Source organism: Macaca nemestrina, chromosome 9 (genome assembly GCF_043159975.1).
Source record: "Macaca nemestrina isolate mMacNem1 chromosome 9, mMacNem.hap1, whole genome shotgun sequence".
NCBI classification, from domain to species: Eukaryota; Metazoa; Chordata; class Mammalia; order Primates; family Cercopithecidae; genus Macaca; species Macaca nemestrina.
Genome location: NC_092133.1, coordinates 108,332,422 through 108,349,587, shown reverse-complemented (window position 1 = coordinate 108,349,587; position 17,166 = coordinate 108,332,422). Strand labels below are relative to the sequence as shown.

General features: G+C 47.8%; 1 protein-coding gene across 1 annotated transcript; it reads right to left on the bottom strand.

The window, feature by feature from the left end:
• Positions 1-12,344: 12,344 nt before the first annotated feature.
• LOC105495957 (frizzled class receptor 8) lies at positions 12,345-16,218 on the bottom strand. Its single transcript, XM_011765878.3, has one exon. It carries the CDS (start codon positions 15,355-15,357, stop codon positions 13,276-13,278), a length of 2,082 nt encoding a protein of 693 aa, XP_011764180.2. The 5' UTR covers positions 15,358-16,218; the 3' UTR covers positions 12,345-13,275.
• Between the last annotated feature and the right edge of the window lie 948 nt (positions 16,219-17,166).

Here is a 17,166-nt window from a genome sequence, read left to right as displayed (position 1 = left end):
TTGGTTCCAAGTCTTTGCTATTGTGAATAGTGCTGCAATAAACATATGTATGCGTGTGTCTTTATAGCAACATGATTTATAATCCTTTGGGTATATACCCAGTAATGGGATGGCTGGGTCAAATGGTATTTCTAGTTCTAGAGCCTTGAAGTAGAACTTTTTAGTGGATTTTTTTTTTTTTTTTTTTTTTTTGCTTGTTGATTTGTCTAACACCACCATTTCTTTTTTTCTTTTTTTAAGACTGAGTCTCACTCTGTTGCTGAGGCTGGAGCACAGTGGCGTGATCTCGGGTCACTGAAACCTCTGCCTCTCAGGTTCAAATAATTCTCCTGCCTTAGCTTCCCAAGTAGCTGGGATTACAGGTGCATGCCACCATGCCTTGCCAACTTTTGTATTTTTAGTAGAGATGGGGTTTTGCCATTTTGGCCAGGCTGGTCTTGAACTCCTCACCTCAGGTGATCCACCTGCCTTGGGATTACAGGCGTGAGCCACTGCACCCGGCCTAACACCAACATTTCTTGATCAATTTTTACTTATTAGGCAGTGTTTGGCCATAAATCATACTCTCTATATTATATATTTTTATACCTCGTAGAAAGCCTGGTATGGACAGGATGTGTATTTTGTTTTCTTTTTCTTGGAGTCTTGATGGGATGGGTAGCAAAGAGATGAATAACACATTTCACAGTAAATAAAAGATACAGACTAGAACTCACGACAGGAGAGAGAAATATGGAAGTACCTAAGAGGAGGTCACAGAAAGAGGGCCGGGGGGTACTCCAGTGACATACTTCACCTGCTTCTCAAATTGGTTCCCAGCCCAAGTCCAGTAGGCTGTCTCCAATAGTAGATTTAGAAGCAATTATAGTAGATTTTGAAGCAAAGTTTAGCTCTGGAAATCCCATGAAATGCAGAGTGGAATGGCATCCAATTGTTTTGATGAAGTCTTGATTGTGCTAGGGAAATAACACCGCTGATAATCCAAATGGAATTAACACCTTTTGTCATTAACTTGACACTTCTCGCACAAGCTAATGAACAGCTTATAGTAAGCTCAATCGGTAACTTTAGGGGCCTAGAAAACTGGGATATTGACTCACTTCGGACCCACCCTTCCTTTATTGAATTTGGAAACATCTTTGTGAGTCTTGCACTAATCCTTCTTGAGTTGGCGCAACACGATGGTGTTGGAAAGTTTCACGGAATTCGCCACATTCATCCTTTAATTAGACTAAACTTGGATTTAAAAGCTTCTGTGTGATTTGAAAAAAATCCAATCTTTGGTCTCAGACTGCTAAATCCTTTGGGAATTTTGAAGTGCAAATACACAAAATCATAATACAGTGTAAGGTTCTGTTAATCTTAAGAATATGTGAGTCATTTTAAACCTAGAGTATTTCAGGTTTAGTCATTTCCTTCATATGAAATCCAACTTTCCAGCATAAAAATTATAAAGTATAAATACAGTTTTCCAGCATGTAGAATTACAAGCCTAAAATACGAAAACTGTGTATGGATGGAATTTGCTAATGTGGCTGCAGCATTTTGTTGAAATTCTGATTTTAAAAATATTTTTTTACTTCATCTGAACTTTTCTTTTTTTCTGAGACGGGGTCTTGCTCTTTGACCCAGGCTGGAGTGCAGTGGTGTGATCATGGCTCACTGCAGCCTTGACCTTCAGGGCTCAAGCAATCTTTCTACCTCAACCTCCTGAGTAGCTGGGACCACAGGCACACACCACCACATTCAGCTAATTTTTTTTGATTTTTTTGTAGAGGTAGGGTCTCCCTTTGTTGCCCAGGCGGTTCTCAAACTCCTGGGCTCAAGCAATCCTCCTGTCTTGGCCTCCCAAAGTGTTGGGATTACAGGCGTGAGCCACCGCGCCTGGCCGGTCTGAACTTTTCTTCTTATAATCTTTCTTCTCTGTTCTTTCTTGCTTTTCTTTTCTCACTGTTCAGTTTTACGTATGTTCATTTTCTCCATGAATCAGTTAGTTTCATACAAAGAAGTGTCTACAGCTGAGTATGGTCCTCCTAAAGTTCCCCCACCCCCGCATTATGGTAGTCAATGGAGACACTGAAAATAATTCCCAGTTCTTTGGGCAAAGTAGTTTGTTCAACGAATATGTATCGAATGAATGAGTTTTTTGAACAGCACAAATTTAAAGACAGATGAATTTTATTTTTTGAGTAGGTTAAAGCACCTATATTTAACCGTTTTGACTACTTTGGAAGTCACACACATCTCATTGAAAAGTATAATATCTTGAACAATATTGATGATAGGTGAATGAATGAATGGACCAACATAATAATTCAAGATTTATCTATTTATTTTTTGAGACAGGATCTCTCTTTGTCACCCAGACTGGAGTGCAGCCTGGTGTGATCTCGGCTCACTGCAGTCTTGACCTTCTAGACTCAGGTGATCCTCCCACCTCATCCTCCCAAGTAGTTGGGACTACTGGCATGCGCCATGACAATGAACTAATTTGTGTATTATTATTATTATTACTATTATTATTGTTAGAGATGGGGTTTTGCCACATTGCCTAGGCTGGTTTCAAACTCCTGGGCTCAGGTGATCTGCCTGCCTCAGCCTCTCAAATTGTTGGGATTATAGGGTTGGGCCATCACACTTGGCCTGTAACTAGAGGTTTAAAATGTACTGTTTTTATTTCAATCATGTCATTTGTTTCTTAGAAGACTCATGTGAGAAGGGCAGACCCATAATTATTAGCCTCATTTCATAGATGCAGAAAATCAGGTTCAGAAAAGTTAACAAGATTTCAGGTTCATAAAACACAAGGGCAAGAGTGCAGCATTTTGACCTTCGTTAGTTCTTTTTATTTTTACTTTACTACCTTCAGTAGAAGGCAGAGGTAACTATGACAGAGAGAGAGAGGGGACATGTGACTGTATTAGTGTGGAGAACTATGGAAATCATTATTGCCATTTAACAAATACTTCCAGTTTTTCTTTTTCTGGGCAAGTGGTAGGATTAGTTTCCTGCACCATTTGGGGTGCCATATGCCTATACAACTTCCTTTGGCAATGACATATGTAGGACTTTGGCCAATGACACATGTAGGTATGATGTGCGCCTTTTCCAGGCAGATTCTTTAAGATTCAGTGCACGAATTGATATATTCCTTCCCCACTGATGCAAGGATTACAGAAACACATGCCAAGATTAAACTTTAGTCAAATTGGATCTTTGAATGCCCAGGGTGAAGAGAATCTCTTCACTGACATGCACTGGACATATGTAAAGTCATAAATTACTTTTTGTTGTGTTAAGCCTCTGAGATTTTGGAATTGTTTGTTATTGCAGCAAAACCTAACTTATTCTGATTGATATAGAAATTAAGGAGCATAAATGGGTAAAGAATGCATGGATCAATGGGTGGGTGGATGGTTAGATGAACGAATGAATGGACCAACATAATAATTAGCAGCCTGGTGGTTCCTCAAAAAGTTAAAAATAGAACTATCATATGGTCCAGGAATCCCACTTCTGGGTATATATCCAAAAGAATTGAAAGCAGGGTCTTTGAAGAGAGATTTGCACAGCCATGTTCGTAGCAGCACTACTTGCAATGCCCAAGAGGTGGAAGCAACTCGAATGTCCATCCATGGATGACAGGATAAGTAAAATGTGGTATGCACATACAATGGAACATTGTTCAGCCTTACAAAAGGAAGGAAGTTCTGTCCCATGCTACAACACGGATGAACCTTGAGCAAATTATGTTAAGTGAAATAAGCTGGTCACAAAAAGACAAATACTGTCTGATTCCACTTATACAAGGTGCCTATTGTAGTCAAATTCATAGAAACAGGAAGCAGAATGGTGGTTTTCAAGAGTTGGGGGTGAGGGGAAGGGAGTAATTGTTTAATGGGTATGGAGTTTCAGTTTTGCAAGATGAAAAAGTTCTGGTGATCTATTTCACCACAATGTAAAAATACACTTAGCGCTACAGAACTATATACTTACAAATGGTTAAGATAGTAAATAAAGTTTATGTGTTTTTGTTTTTTTTTTTTTTGAGATGGAGTTTTGCTCCTGTTACCCAGGCTGGAGTACAGTGGCACAATCTCGGCTCACTGTAACCTCCTGGGTTCAAGCGATTCTCCTGTCTCAGCCTCCTAAGTAGCTGGCCCAAGTAGCAGGCACCTGCCACCATGCCTGGTTAATTTTTGTATTTTCAGTAGAGACAGGGTTTCAATATGTTGGCCAGGCTGGTCTTGAACTCCTGACCTCAGGTGATCCGCCTGCCTCGGCCTCCCAAAGTGCTGGGATAACAGGTGTGAGCCACCGTGCCTGGCCTATGTGTTTTTTTAAATCACAATAAAAATTAAATAAACAAAACAAAAATGCACATGGACACATTTTTATTTAATACAATAAAACAAAAAAAATTTTTTTTTCTGTTTTTGAGATGAGTCTCACTCTATCGCCCAGGCTGGAGTGCAGTGGCACCATCTCAGCTCACTGCAACCTCTGCCTCCTGCCTCATCCTCCCAAGTAGTTGGGATTACAGACATGTACCACCACGCCCAGCTAATTTTTGTGTTTTTTTATAGTGGAGACAGGGTTTCACCATATTGGCCAGGCTGGTCTTGAACTCCTGGCCTCAAGTGATTCACCTGCCTCAGCCTTCCAAAGTGCTAGGATTACAAGTGTGAGCCACCATTCCTAGGCTGATAAAACAAATTCTTTATTGATGGCACCTGGCACTTACTCATCCAGGCAGGCACTGTTCTTTGCATTTTATCTGTACCAGAAGTTAATCCTTACAACAACTCTATAAAATGGATGCTGTTCTTATTTCCATTTCACAGAGAGGAGGAAACTGAGGGAAACAGAGGCTGAGTAACTTGCCAAAGATCATTCACTAAAAGAGCCAGGCAGTGGGGTTGAGTCTGCTCTTAATCCCTCATTGTTACTGGCTTTCTGCAACTTCCTGGAGATTTTTCTAAGTTAATTAAGTTAAGATGGTGTTCATTAAGAGATATTTTCCAGAATGATTAAGTTATTAGCTTCTTTTTGGTTCACACTGAGTATGGCCAAGAGATGTTTTTTGATGATATTGTGCAAAGTTTGCATCCCTGTTGTGGGTTTAACCTATGACCCTCTATTTAGGCTTTTTCTTACAGAATAATGATGAATGTAGCAGTGAAGCTCTAACATCATACACATCACCCAGAGTCAGGAAAACCTCTGCACTTACTTGGGAAAGTGGATTTCACTTTCTAGGGCTTCAGTTAAGGTCTCATAACTTCTTGTATTGTACCCAGACACACAGCAGATTTCTGCACCAAATGAATGCTATCCTATAATTCTACAACTTTAGCAATGTGCCAGCATGAGTAAGGTACTATCAGGTTCCTTTTAAAGAGGTGAGGTGAAGACACACGTATTGACACGCATTCAGGATTCCCCTTGAATCCTGGCTTGACCAACAGTGGGTCTACAATACCACCCTGCACCAGGTCTTAGACAGTCAGGCCTTTCTTTGGTCACTGCAGACTGAACTTTCATTTCTATCTGAGTTGGTCTCAATACAGAAACATCTACTGAACAAGAAGAGAACATTTTATTTTATTTTATGTTTTTTAAATTCAGGGAATACATGTGCTGGTTTGTTACATGGATATATTGTGTGATACTGAGGTTTAAGCTTCTACTGAACCCACTGCCCAAATAGTGAACATAATTCCCAATAAAAAAAGCTTTTCACCTTGCCTTCCTTTTTACCTCCCATCTTCTGGAGTCCCAGTGTCTATAATTCCCATCTTTATGTCCATATGTGGTCAATGTGTAGTTCCCCCTTAGAAGTGAGAACATGTGGTATTTGATTTTCTGTTCCTGTGTTAATTCACTTAGGATAATGGCCTCTAGTGTCATGTTGCTGCAAAGGACATGATTTCCATCTTTTTTATGGCTGCATAGTATTCTATGATGTATAGCATACCACATTTTAAAAATCCAATTCACTGTTGATGGGCACCTAGGTTGATTCTACGTCTTTGTTATTGTGAATAGTGCTGCAATAAGCATATGAGTGCAGGTGTCCTTTTGGTTGGAAGATAATATTTGAATATCTTTACTAACTAACACATCCACCTTATTGATTCCTCCTAACTTCACAGGTTGGGTTTAATTTCTAGTTTAATAGAATCATACCCTATGTGCACAATTCTTTGTTATTTCCTTATAGGCGAAAAAGCAGTTATCAAAAACCGTGTAGTGAGAAGTTCTTTCTTGGGGCCAGGTGAGGGCACTCCTGTCATCTCCCAAATACCTCTCACGGTGACAAAAATTAAAAATAACTGCTTTCTTTTAAAGTAGTCAAGTTAGATGACAATAGCTAGTTAGCTTAGCTAATTTCTATAGATCTATATAGATCTATATGTCTACAGATCTATATATCTATAAATACATCTATATATCTAGATCTATATCCATCTCTATATATTTCATTTTAGATGATAATACTGCATTCAATTACATTCACTGGTTTTCAACTCTGGCTGCACATGGGAATTGCCTGGGGAAGTTTTACAAAACTTTGAATTCTCAGCTGGCACCCACCAAAATTCTGATTCTATTGGTCTGGGGTGCAACTGGGGCATTGGTAATGATTTAAAAAAAAACCCACCTCAAGTGCCTCTAACATGTAAGCGGGGTGAGAACTACTGCTGGAGTGCTAGTTAGTTAAAAATGGGCTCGCTGGGGGGAAAATGTTAGAAATTGGTTTTCTAATTTCAATCAGTGTATGATTCACCTGCATGACAAACATGGTGCTATAAAAGCATGCGTTTGTCACCTGTGAAGAATGGCTGTGCCTCCAGACTCGGAAAAGCTATCCACCTATCCACCTTGGGTTGTTTCGCTAACAATGATCCTAACTTTGCCTTTTGCCCTGGGGTAATTCTTTCCTTCTGCCACCTTTCTCTGGCTACTGGTTGACCTTTTCAGGTGCCACCCATGTTCTTGGTCCCCTCCCTGGCACAGCCTGTGGCGTGAGTCTGCTGGGCCAACCAAGCTCTTCCTTATGTTGCTCTGTCATTGCCGAGATTTCTGGGACACTCTCTTGGTTTCCCTAAGCCCTTCTCTGTCCCTGATCCCTGCGCTGGCCTTCACTGCACAGTGGTTCTGCTGTTTCTCCTCCTGGATCAGTAACAGAAGTCCATCCTCCCTTCCTCCCTCCCTCCCTCCATTAGTCTGCTCTCACACTGCTTTAAAGATACTCCCTGAGACTGGGTCATTGATAAAGGAAAGAGGTGTAATTGACTCATAGCTCCACTTAGCTGGGGAAGCCTCAGGAAACTTACGATCATGGTGGAAGGTGAAGGGGAAGCAGGCACATCTTACACGGTCGCAGGAGAGCGAGCAAGAGAGAAACACTTATCAAACAACAAGACCACTTGAAAACTCACTCACTATTGGAACATCAAGTGGGGGGAATCCGTCCCCATGATCCAGTCACCTCCCACTAGTTTCCTCCCTTGACACGTGGGGATTACAATTCAAAATGAGATTAGGGTGGGGACACAGAACCAAACCATATCACTCCCAGTCACTGTGCCTTCTCACTAAGCCAGAACATAGACTCTTAAATATGGAATCTATTGGAACATTGTGGCCGTAGAAGGCAAAAAGCAGGTGAGCTGGCCTAAGCTGGCCAGGGTCCCAAGAGTCAAGCCTTTCCACAGTGCTCCTCTCACCTCTGAAGGCTGGGCGTTCACATGTCCTGTATAGGCCACCACCAAACCATGGGAAAACTCTGCTATGATACTGTAAACAGGTAAACACAGCCCTGGTAAGTTGCTGTATCAGCTAAGAATGCATTTTTTTTTTTTTTTTTTTGGGATAGACTCTTTCTCTATTGCTCACGCTGGAGTGCAGTGGCATGTTCATAGCTTACTGCAGGCTTGAACTCTTAGACTCAAGTGATCCTCCTGTCTCAGCCTCCCAAGGGACTACAGGCATGCATTCCCACACCTGGCTTTTTATTTTTTATAGAGATGGAGTCTCATTATATTTCCTAAGCTGGTCTTGAACTCCTGGCCTCTAGTGATCCTCCTATCTCAGCCTCCCAAAGTGTTGGGATTACAGGTGTGAGCCACCATGCCCAGCCTGAATTCTCCTTGTGGTGGCCTCAGAGGTTTACACAGAAGAGTGGGACAGCTGGAAAAGATCTACAGAGACAGGAGTGACAAGTAGGCTTGGTGGCTTCTAGGCCCAGCTGTGCTCCTGACTGTGTGATGTTCAGTGAGCACAGTTGTTTTGGGCTTGTTTTCTAACCAGTGAAATGTGGGACGGTGGGCTAGACCTTCCTACCCTTTGTGCCTGTGAAGCTTGGGGATCTTGTTAAAATGCAGTTTCTGATCCAGTAAGAGAGATATGAGATTCCACATTTCCACAATGCTGCAGGTTCTTGCCCCTGCTCCTTGTTCATGGGCAGCAAGATTCTTGCCCCTGGGGCCTCTTTACTCTACAAGTCCTCCAAGATCTTATGTGGTCCTTGGCCACAGTCTCCTCCTTCCCTCCCATCTCCACTAGACATTCCAGTCCTCAGAAACCTCGTTTCTCTGCTCATCCTTCTTTTTTTTTTTTTTTGGCAAAGTCTTGCTCTGTCACCCAGGCTGGAGTGCAGTGCCCTGATCTCGGCTCACTGCAGCCTCTGCCTCCCAGGTTCAAGCGATTCTCCTGCCTCAGCCTCCTGAGTAGCTGGGATTACAGGTGCCAGCCACCACGCCCAGCTAATTTTTGTATTTTTAGTAGAGATAGGGTTTCACCATGCTAGCCGGGCTGGTCTCAAACTCCTGACCTCAGGTGATCCGCCTGCCTTGGCCTCCCAAAGTGCTGGGATTACAGGCGTGAGCCACCGCTCCTGGCCCTGCTCATCCTTCTTTAAGGTCCTGCTCTTCTCACATCTCGGTGCTATGTCATCTTCCTTCCCCAGGGCTCCAGTGTTCCAATGCAGATGCTCACCGATCTTGTTTTCCAGAGAAGTTTCTACTCCTTGGTGTGTTTCTGTGAACACCCGGCTAGGTAAAATGAGGGATGGCCTGCGTCTTGCCCACCCTAACAGCACTCACGTACAGCACTGACGGGCGTCTCCTGGTCTCAGAGGTTGACCTCTACATGAGAAATTGTAAAGCGGCACATTTAATTAAGCCAACCACATCCCACCTCAAAATACTCTTTATTATTCATTCTTTCTTCCATGAAAGCTTCGATATGGTGGAACTTTGGCGAGCATTTCATTCTTTAAATAAAAGTAACTCAGAAGCTAATTTAAAAAAAGATATACTCTTGGAATTTAACACAGCTTAATTATATTTTTAGCATAATGGTTATATGCAGGACTTAATGCAATTGAAGTTAATAAAAGTAGTATCACTGCATGGTGGGGATGTCTTGTGGGGCCTTAAACTTCAGTGTGCACTGATGCAATTTTGGAGCGCTTCAGAGAAAGGATTCAAAATTATGAATACAAAATATTTGCAGGTCCTCTGGGCAGAGGCTGTGCCTGTGCCTGGGCTGGCTCTCCGTGTGCTATTTTTGAATGAATGAATTGAATGACGGAACCTCCCTAACTTCTTGGTTCTGGGACCCTGTACTACCACGAGATGGCAGTGTAGTATCAAATGTGGAAAGTGGATAGACACTTGCACTGATTTGCTTTTTATGTCTCAACAGAACGTTTGCACCTACACTTTAAATTGCATCCTGTGCTCTGCAACTGCTCCTGGTTTTCTTTTGGCAAGATAATCTCACTCTCTTTGCCCAAACTCTGAAGTATTACAGGCACCTGCAATGCAGTCAGTGCAGGTTAAGAAACTGTAATGTGCCATGGTTTACTCCTTAAACTTTCTTATACACTTGCCCCCGTTCTGTTTCATGGTACTTTCAAATTGCTTTTATTATAAAGCAAGAAAAGTGTTTCACGTAACTTCTCCCACAAGCAATTTTAATGAGCTTTGGCTTTAGTGATGGTTTTCATCATGTTAGACTCGACCTTGATCTTCTAGCCACACAGCAAACACATCAACCCCTCTCCCAATTTGACAAGATTTTCAAAAACTAACACTTGTTTTATGTAATTAAAGACACACCGGTGTAGCACACCGAGGTGTTCATTTGTCTAATGCAACTGGCCAGATACTCTTCTTTCTTTCTTCTACCCTAAAATCAATTTTGGGGTTTTGTTCCCTTAGTAGATACCATCTGGGTATTGGCAAATATGCAACTCAGGTTTTAGCTTTAAAGGCAAAGAACCAGCACTTATGTCTTAATACCATTCTCTAAAATTAGTCTCTAGTGATTACAGGTGCAGGTCTTTTTAAATTGAGAACTGTCCTCAGAATTTAAATTGGGGTTTTGGCTGTCAAATAAGCTCACTTAGATTGAACACATATAGATCTTGAGTTATGAAATATAGCATTTTATAATGCTATACTGAAGAATAAGGTAAAAAGCTTCGAAGTTGGACATTTTCTCACTGTTACACAGTTGAAAATGGTCAATAATCAAAATCCTGCTACATTAGAAAGCCAACATGCTAACTTGTGTCTTGTAGCTTTATCTCCATCCTACAAACGTGGTCAAGACTTTGGGACCTACCCTCAAAATTCTACTTTATAACTGGGTTAGATGTAGGCCACTGATTGGTACCTAAGTTACAAAATAGTAATTCTTTAAGAGTAAAACTACTGGAGAGGTGAACACACTTTTACAGTGTCTCTGGCTTTAAAAAATAAGATTGGCATGATAGCTAAAGCAGGGGTTCTAATTGCATATCTAACTTAATTAACACCGATACTGACTCTGAAAAGGATCTGCAAAATGTTGCTACCATGGAGATCCTCTGCAAAGCCTCTTACATGAGAAAAATCAGCCGAGAAAGTAGTGTCCACCCTATTAAAAATTTTTTTAACCACTGAAGATTCCTATTAGGTAAAGTAAGGAGAACAAACATTTTAGCAGGATGTGCAGAACAAAGCCCCTCCCATCCCACAATGATTGATGCCCCATCATTAGCAGGGTAGCTGCCCATTTCTTATCTTGATTGACAGCTTAATAAGGGACCTGGGGGCTATCTTTTCAGTACTAACACAGAATCTTACCAATTACTTTTAAATTATTGCTAATCTATCAGAAAATAACAAGCATAAGGAATAAAAATATCCGCAAAACAGAAACGTCTGCTGAAGCAGCCTTTACTTCCGGTGCCTTAAAAGGTTCAGTTTGTAAAACTTGCTAGAATTTAGTTAATAGAATTTAGGCACTGGCGATTTTTTTTTTTTTTTTAAGAAAAACTTGTAGTTTATAATAGTTCATTGGTTCAATTAGGAGCGAAAAAGAAGGGAGTTTTGTAATGCAATTGTCTAGCAAAGGAAAACGCTTTAAATTGGGGGATTATGTGCACAGACCACCTGTGGGGCATTCAGAGCCCTTTTCTATAAAGCTTCAACCCATGCCTAGCTGCCTGCAGGCTGGCTAACAATGCCGGGAAAAGCTGTTTAAAAGGCTGAGCACTTGTGCCTCCGGTCTTCACTAACTGTTACAAGTCTTCCTCTCTCGCGCTCTCTCTCCTTTTTAAAGTAAAAGTCCCACATCCCTTTAATGGAAGAACTTTAAGGCTCCGCGGTGGCCAATTGGTCTGCACTAAGAGGAGATAGGCAGCAGGGAAAGAAACTTCAGACTATACAGCACATTTGCAGAGGAGAAAAGATCAAAGTTTTTCAAACTCAAAAGACCAAGTTCCCTACAGATTAACCCTATTCATTTAGCTCCTCTTAAAGGAATGATGTGCTGAGCCACTGGGCAGACAGGTAAAAAGTTCAACAATTGCCGAAGCATTCTTCTGCTAATTCAACAGCCTTCTGCTCAAATAAATTAGCTTAGTCTTGACAGAGGAACAATAGCTTTTTTCTCTAGGAAAAGCAGCACATTTGGTATACACAAGCGCTGAAGGTTATTAAGATGTTAACCCGTTAGTTTAATCCATTGAAGGGCGCCTACTCCCCTACCAGATTGTCAAGTGACTTCTACAGTAAAGGGTGAGCTATGGTTTAAAACATTAACCTCTACACCTCAGCAATGCGTTCCCTCCCTGGAACACCAGGTGCTTTCAAAATCACGGACTCCAGAAATGAATGCAGGGTTTTGAAACCTTTAGTGATACCATACAGGATAAATAACAAGGCCTAAGGGGAATTACTGCCTTGCAGAAGTTCCATTCACATCCACTAAGGTGAGAGTTGTTATTGGATCAGAAAAGAGCTCCCATGAAAAACACCGTCTTTGGGGAAGGTGCAAAAACTCAATTTTGATTTCAGTTCAACAATGATATTTACTTGGCTAACAACTTAAGAACTAGAGTTTAACAAGTAATTTTCTTCATGCCTAAGGTCAGTGTACAGAATGACAAGCCAGAAAATGTCCATTTTCCCCATGCGTCCTTAGCAAGCATTTTAAAGGTGACAGCTCAGAAGAGGCGGGGGAGAGGGCAATGGTTAAATCATTTATCAAAAGTCATTTTATTGACAAAATATAATACTTATATCTGTTCTTACAGGGGTAAGCATCTAAACTTTTTACAAAATCATGTACACACTGTATATCTTTGGATATATACATATTTTACACTTTTTTTTTTTTTTTTACAATTTAACAAATAATTATATAAATACATCCTCTAATGTAAGAAACCCGTATTTACTTGGGGTGTATAATTAAGACATTTCTTGTTTGTTTACTTAAGGCATTTGCCTGGTCATTAAGAATACCCAAACCGTGCAATCCCATCAGGTCGCGGTCACCCCTCCTCCAGGGTAAGTCAGGGGTGGGAGTTTACCTAAGAGAGTCGAGGGAGAAAAAGAGGTTCTCCCAGGTGAAATCTGTGTATCTGACTGCAAACCCAGCCAAGTGCAGCCAGGGAGGGCTCCAAACCTCGGGTTCTGGAAACGCCGCAGAGTCCACCCTCCTCAGCCAACAGAAATTAACTCGTGGCGGGAGGAGCTCCCCGCACATCAATGGAGGAATAGGGGCTGGGTCTGGGAGGCTTCAATGCCAGGTACTTTGTTCTAAGTGAGTCATTTAAGTCCCAGCTAATGGATACCATTAAGAGTTCATTATCATGCTAATAGCAATCAACACTGTGAAGGGGTGGGAACCTCAGCCCATCAAGTGTCCCTTCGCTGCACTTGGTCTCCTCGCCCCCCTTCCCACCCCTCCTGGGCGCCGCCTCCCCTCCGCTCAGACCTGGGACAATGGCATCTGCTTTGGATAAGACACGGAGCTGGCCGTGCCCGACCGCCACGTCAGGCCGGTGCTGACGTCGCTGTAGAGAGAGCCCGCGCCACCGCCCGGTCCCCCGCCGCCGGGGCCCCCGCCGCCACCGCCCCCCGGCCCGCCGCCGCCCCCAGCGGCCGTGGCGCCCGCGCCCCCGCCCACTGCGGCGCCCTTACTGGCCCAGCAGCAGCGGGTGCACAGGGAGCGCCAGGACTCCAGCGTCTTGCCGGACCAGACCCACACGCCCGAGGTGATGCCCACCACTAGGCACATGAAGTACTTGAGCATGAAGACGGCGTAGTCGGGCCTGCGCGCCTGGTCAGGCTGTAGGTCCCGCAGGCACGGGCAGTTGTGCGTGGCCTCCCAGCGCGGGCGGTTGTGCTGCTCGTAGAAAAGGCAGGCGACCACCACTGCCGCGGGCACGGTGTAGAGCACGGTGAACAGGCCCAGGCGGATCATCAGCTTCTCCAGCTTGTGCGTCTTGGTGGGGCCGTCCTGCTGCTTGATGACTGAGCGGATGCGGAAGAGCGACACGAAGCCGGCCAGCAGGAACATGGTGCCAATGAAGAGGTAGATGACCAGCGGCGCCAGCACGAAGCCGCGCAGATTGTCCAGGCTCTGGTTGCCCACGTAGCAGATGCCCGCTACTGGGTCGCCGTCCACCGAGCTGAGCGCCAGCACCGCTATGGACTTAACGCTGGGCACGAGCCATGCGGCCAGGTGAAAGTACTGCGAGTAGCCGGCGATGGCTTCGTTGCCCCACTTCATGCCGGCCGCCAGAAACCACGTGAGCGACAAGATCACCCACCAGATGGAACTGGCCATGCCGAAGAAGTAGACTAGCAAGAACACCACGGTGCAAAGCGCGGGGCCGGTGGTCTCATAGCGCACGTGCTGCTCCACCGCGCCCAGCTCCTCGTACTCGCCGCGCCCGCCTGGGCCGCCCGCGCCCGCGCCCGCCGCGCCCGCGCCCGCCGCCGCGCCGCCCGCGCCGCCCGCAGCCCCCGCGCCCGGCGCGCCGCCGCTGCACGCCACCTTCTCGTGGCCCGCCACCAGGCGCACTAGGTAGCCCACTGACACGAAGAGGTAGCAGGCCGAGAGAAAGATGATGGGCCGCTCTGGGTACTTGAAGCGCTCCATGTCAATGAGGAAGGTGGAGACGGTAGCGAAGGTGGACACGAAGCAGAGCACCGACCACAGGCCGATCCAGAAGACCGTGAAGGCGCGCTCGTCCTGGCTGAAGAAGGGGTTGTGGCAGGGCAGCGCGCAGTTGGCGATCTGGCCTGTCTTGACGCGGTTGTAGAGCGGGTGGCGCTCGCTGGACACGCTCACCATGGGCGCGCGGCATTGGCACCCGGGCTCGCAGGGAGCCGCGCCGCCGCCAGGGGGCCGCGCCTTCCCGCCACCGCCGCCACCGCGAGCTGGGGGCGCCGCCGCGTCCCCGCCGCCACCGCCCCTGCCGCCGCCGCGGTGCGGGGGCCTGGCCCCCGGCGGGCGGCCGTGGCCGCTGCCCGAGGGCGGCTGCTCGCCGGGCGGCGGCGGCGGCAGGCGGCGCGGGGGGCTGGGCGCGGCGGTGGTGAGGTCGGTGCGGTTGTAGTCCATGCACAGCGTGTCAGGGTTGCCCTGTTCGGGCAGCCGGTCGCAGCGCATGCGGTCGGGCCAGGCGAAGCCGTACTGACGCATGAGCGGCGCGCAGCCGGCCTTGGCGCGCTCGCACACCGAGCGGCAGGGCGGCAGCGGCTTCTTGTAGTCCTCCAGGCAGATGGGCGTGTACATGCTGCACAGGAAGAACTTGAGGTCGGGCGAGCACTGGATCTCCACCAGCGGCCAAAACTGGTGCACCTCCAGGCCCGCCTCGTCCTGCGTGTCGTGGTTGAACTGGTTGGGCATGTAGGTGTAGTTGTAGCCGATGCCCTTACACAGCGGCACGGTGATCTCTTGGCACGCCAGCTCCTTGGCCGAGGCGGCCGCCGCGCCGCTAGAGCGCTGCAGCAGCGCTAAGGCGGCCAGCAGCGAGGTCACTTCCAACAGGTAACCCCACTCCATGCTGTGCGCCTCGGCCCGGTGCCCTCGCCCTCCAGGCGGCGCTCAGAAGGGTGCCGGGGGGGAGGGGGCACGAGAGAGCCGGAGACGGGGAAAGCCGGTGATCTGGGATCTCCCTTATGCCTCGCCCGGGAGAGGAGTCTGCTGATAATCTAGCCCCTCGTAGGGGCGCGTCCGCAGCCTCGGCAGGGCCCTTCCGCACTCCTTTCCGCCGCTCCTGGGATTTGAAGGCGGTCGCAGGCGCGCGCCACAGTCCGAAGGTCCTCTCTGCTCGCCCCAGGTCGCGCTCAGCCCTCGCGGCGCAGAGCGTCCGGGCTTCGGCTCATCGTCCCGCGCTCGCTCGCCTCCTCTCCGCACGCCCGACCACTTCTCCCCGCCGCGCTGGGCGGCGGTGACTCCGCCGGGCACAGAGGGCGGCGGCGCTGCAAGTTTCCTCTCGGGCCGCGGTGCGCAGTCAAGATGGCTGGGCCCGGCCGTTCGCCGCGCCGGGTCAGCCCTGGAGGCCACCGCTTAGCCCCCGGGGGCTCATGCCCGCCCCCAAGGCCGCGCCACCGCCGCCGCCGGAGTTGGGGACCCGCCTCGGCCCAGGCCGCCGCCCTCTTTCTCCGGCGTCCGTCCTTCGTCCGTCAGCCCCCTGGACAGACGGACCCCCGCCACCAGGAAAAGTCAGCGCCGCGCTCCGTCCGCAGTCGGGCGAGGCGCACGCAGTCTCCTTCCTGCTGGACACCCAGGAGCAAATCCAGACCGGAAGGCGGAGCGGACACCTGAGTGGCGCGGCCCGCGCCCAGCCGCCGCCGCCGCCGCCGCCTCCTCCTCGGCGGGAGCAGCGCCCTTCGCCCAACTTCCCGGCTCCAGCCCCGCTCGAGCCGCGCGGCCGGCTCATGAATATTTATACAGCGCGGACTCGGTCTCCGCCCCCAGCCCCGCGAGCCAATCGCCGGGCGGCGGGGCGGAGTCCACGCGCTCCCAGGGCTCAGCCTTCCTTAAGGCAGTCCCCGAGTGTCCGCACCGCTGTGCGCGTTCTCTGCGGATGGAGAGTTTTGGTAACCTTGGGATTGGCCGCAGAGACAGAGTGTTGGCCACGGCTGTCCCCATGGCGCTGAGTGCGTCTGAGGTCTTGGTGCCCTTTCCCCGAGTCTGCCCTTGGGGACAGGGACGGGGTTTGGTGTAGCGCACGCCTCTTCGCCGCGTTTCAAACCAGCCAGGCCCCTGCTGCCACCCTCCGCGAATGCGGGTGATCTGCGGGCGGCGGGGGTCTCGCACTCCTCCGGGCGGCGCGGAGGTCCCGCAGCAGGCGAGTGCAGGGGAGGTCTGCCGGGGCGGTCTGCCGGGGCTTGGCGCTGCAGAAGACCCGGGAACGGGTGTCCTCCTTGGGGTTCTCAGAACGATGGTTTCTGAGGCTTGGAGATGTGGGGGTGGGGGGGGGGAGGAGTGGAGTCATTCTAAACTGGAGCTGGACCCAGGACGGCCCAGGTGAGATGCCCCGGAGCCCAGCCTTGGGCGCGCGAGGGGCGCGGGGGACAAATGCCCGCCTGAGACTTTTCTCCCGCCTCCGCTGCGTGACCCGGGGGAGCCTCAGTTTCCCCACCTCGAGAGTTGGGTGATCATAGCACAGATCTCTAAGGGGGCTTTGATAATTAGGTGAGATAAAATATAGAAAGCCCCGGGACGCCGTGCTTTCTTAGGAAAAAACATTCCATTTCTTTTTAAAAATCAAAACAAACCCCGAAACTTATAAATAGGACAGACTGGAAACTCTGGGGCTGGATTCCCTGCCTTCGCTTGGTTCTTTCAGGACGTCTATTCATCCAT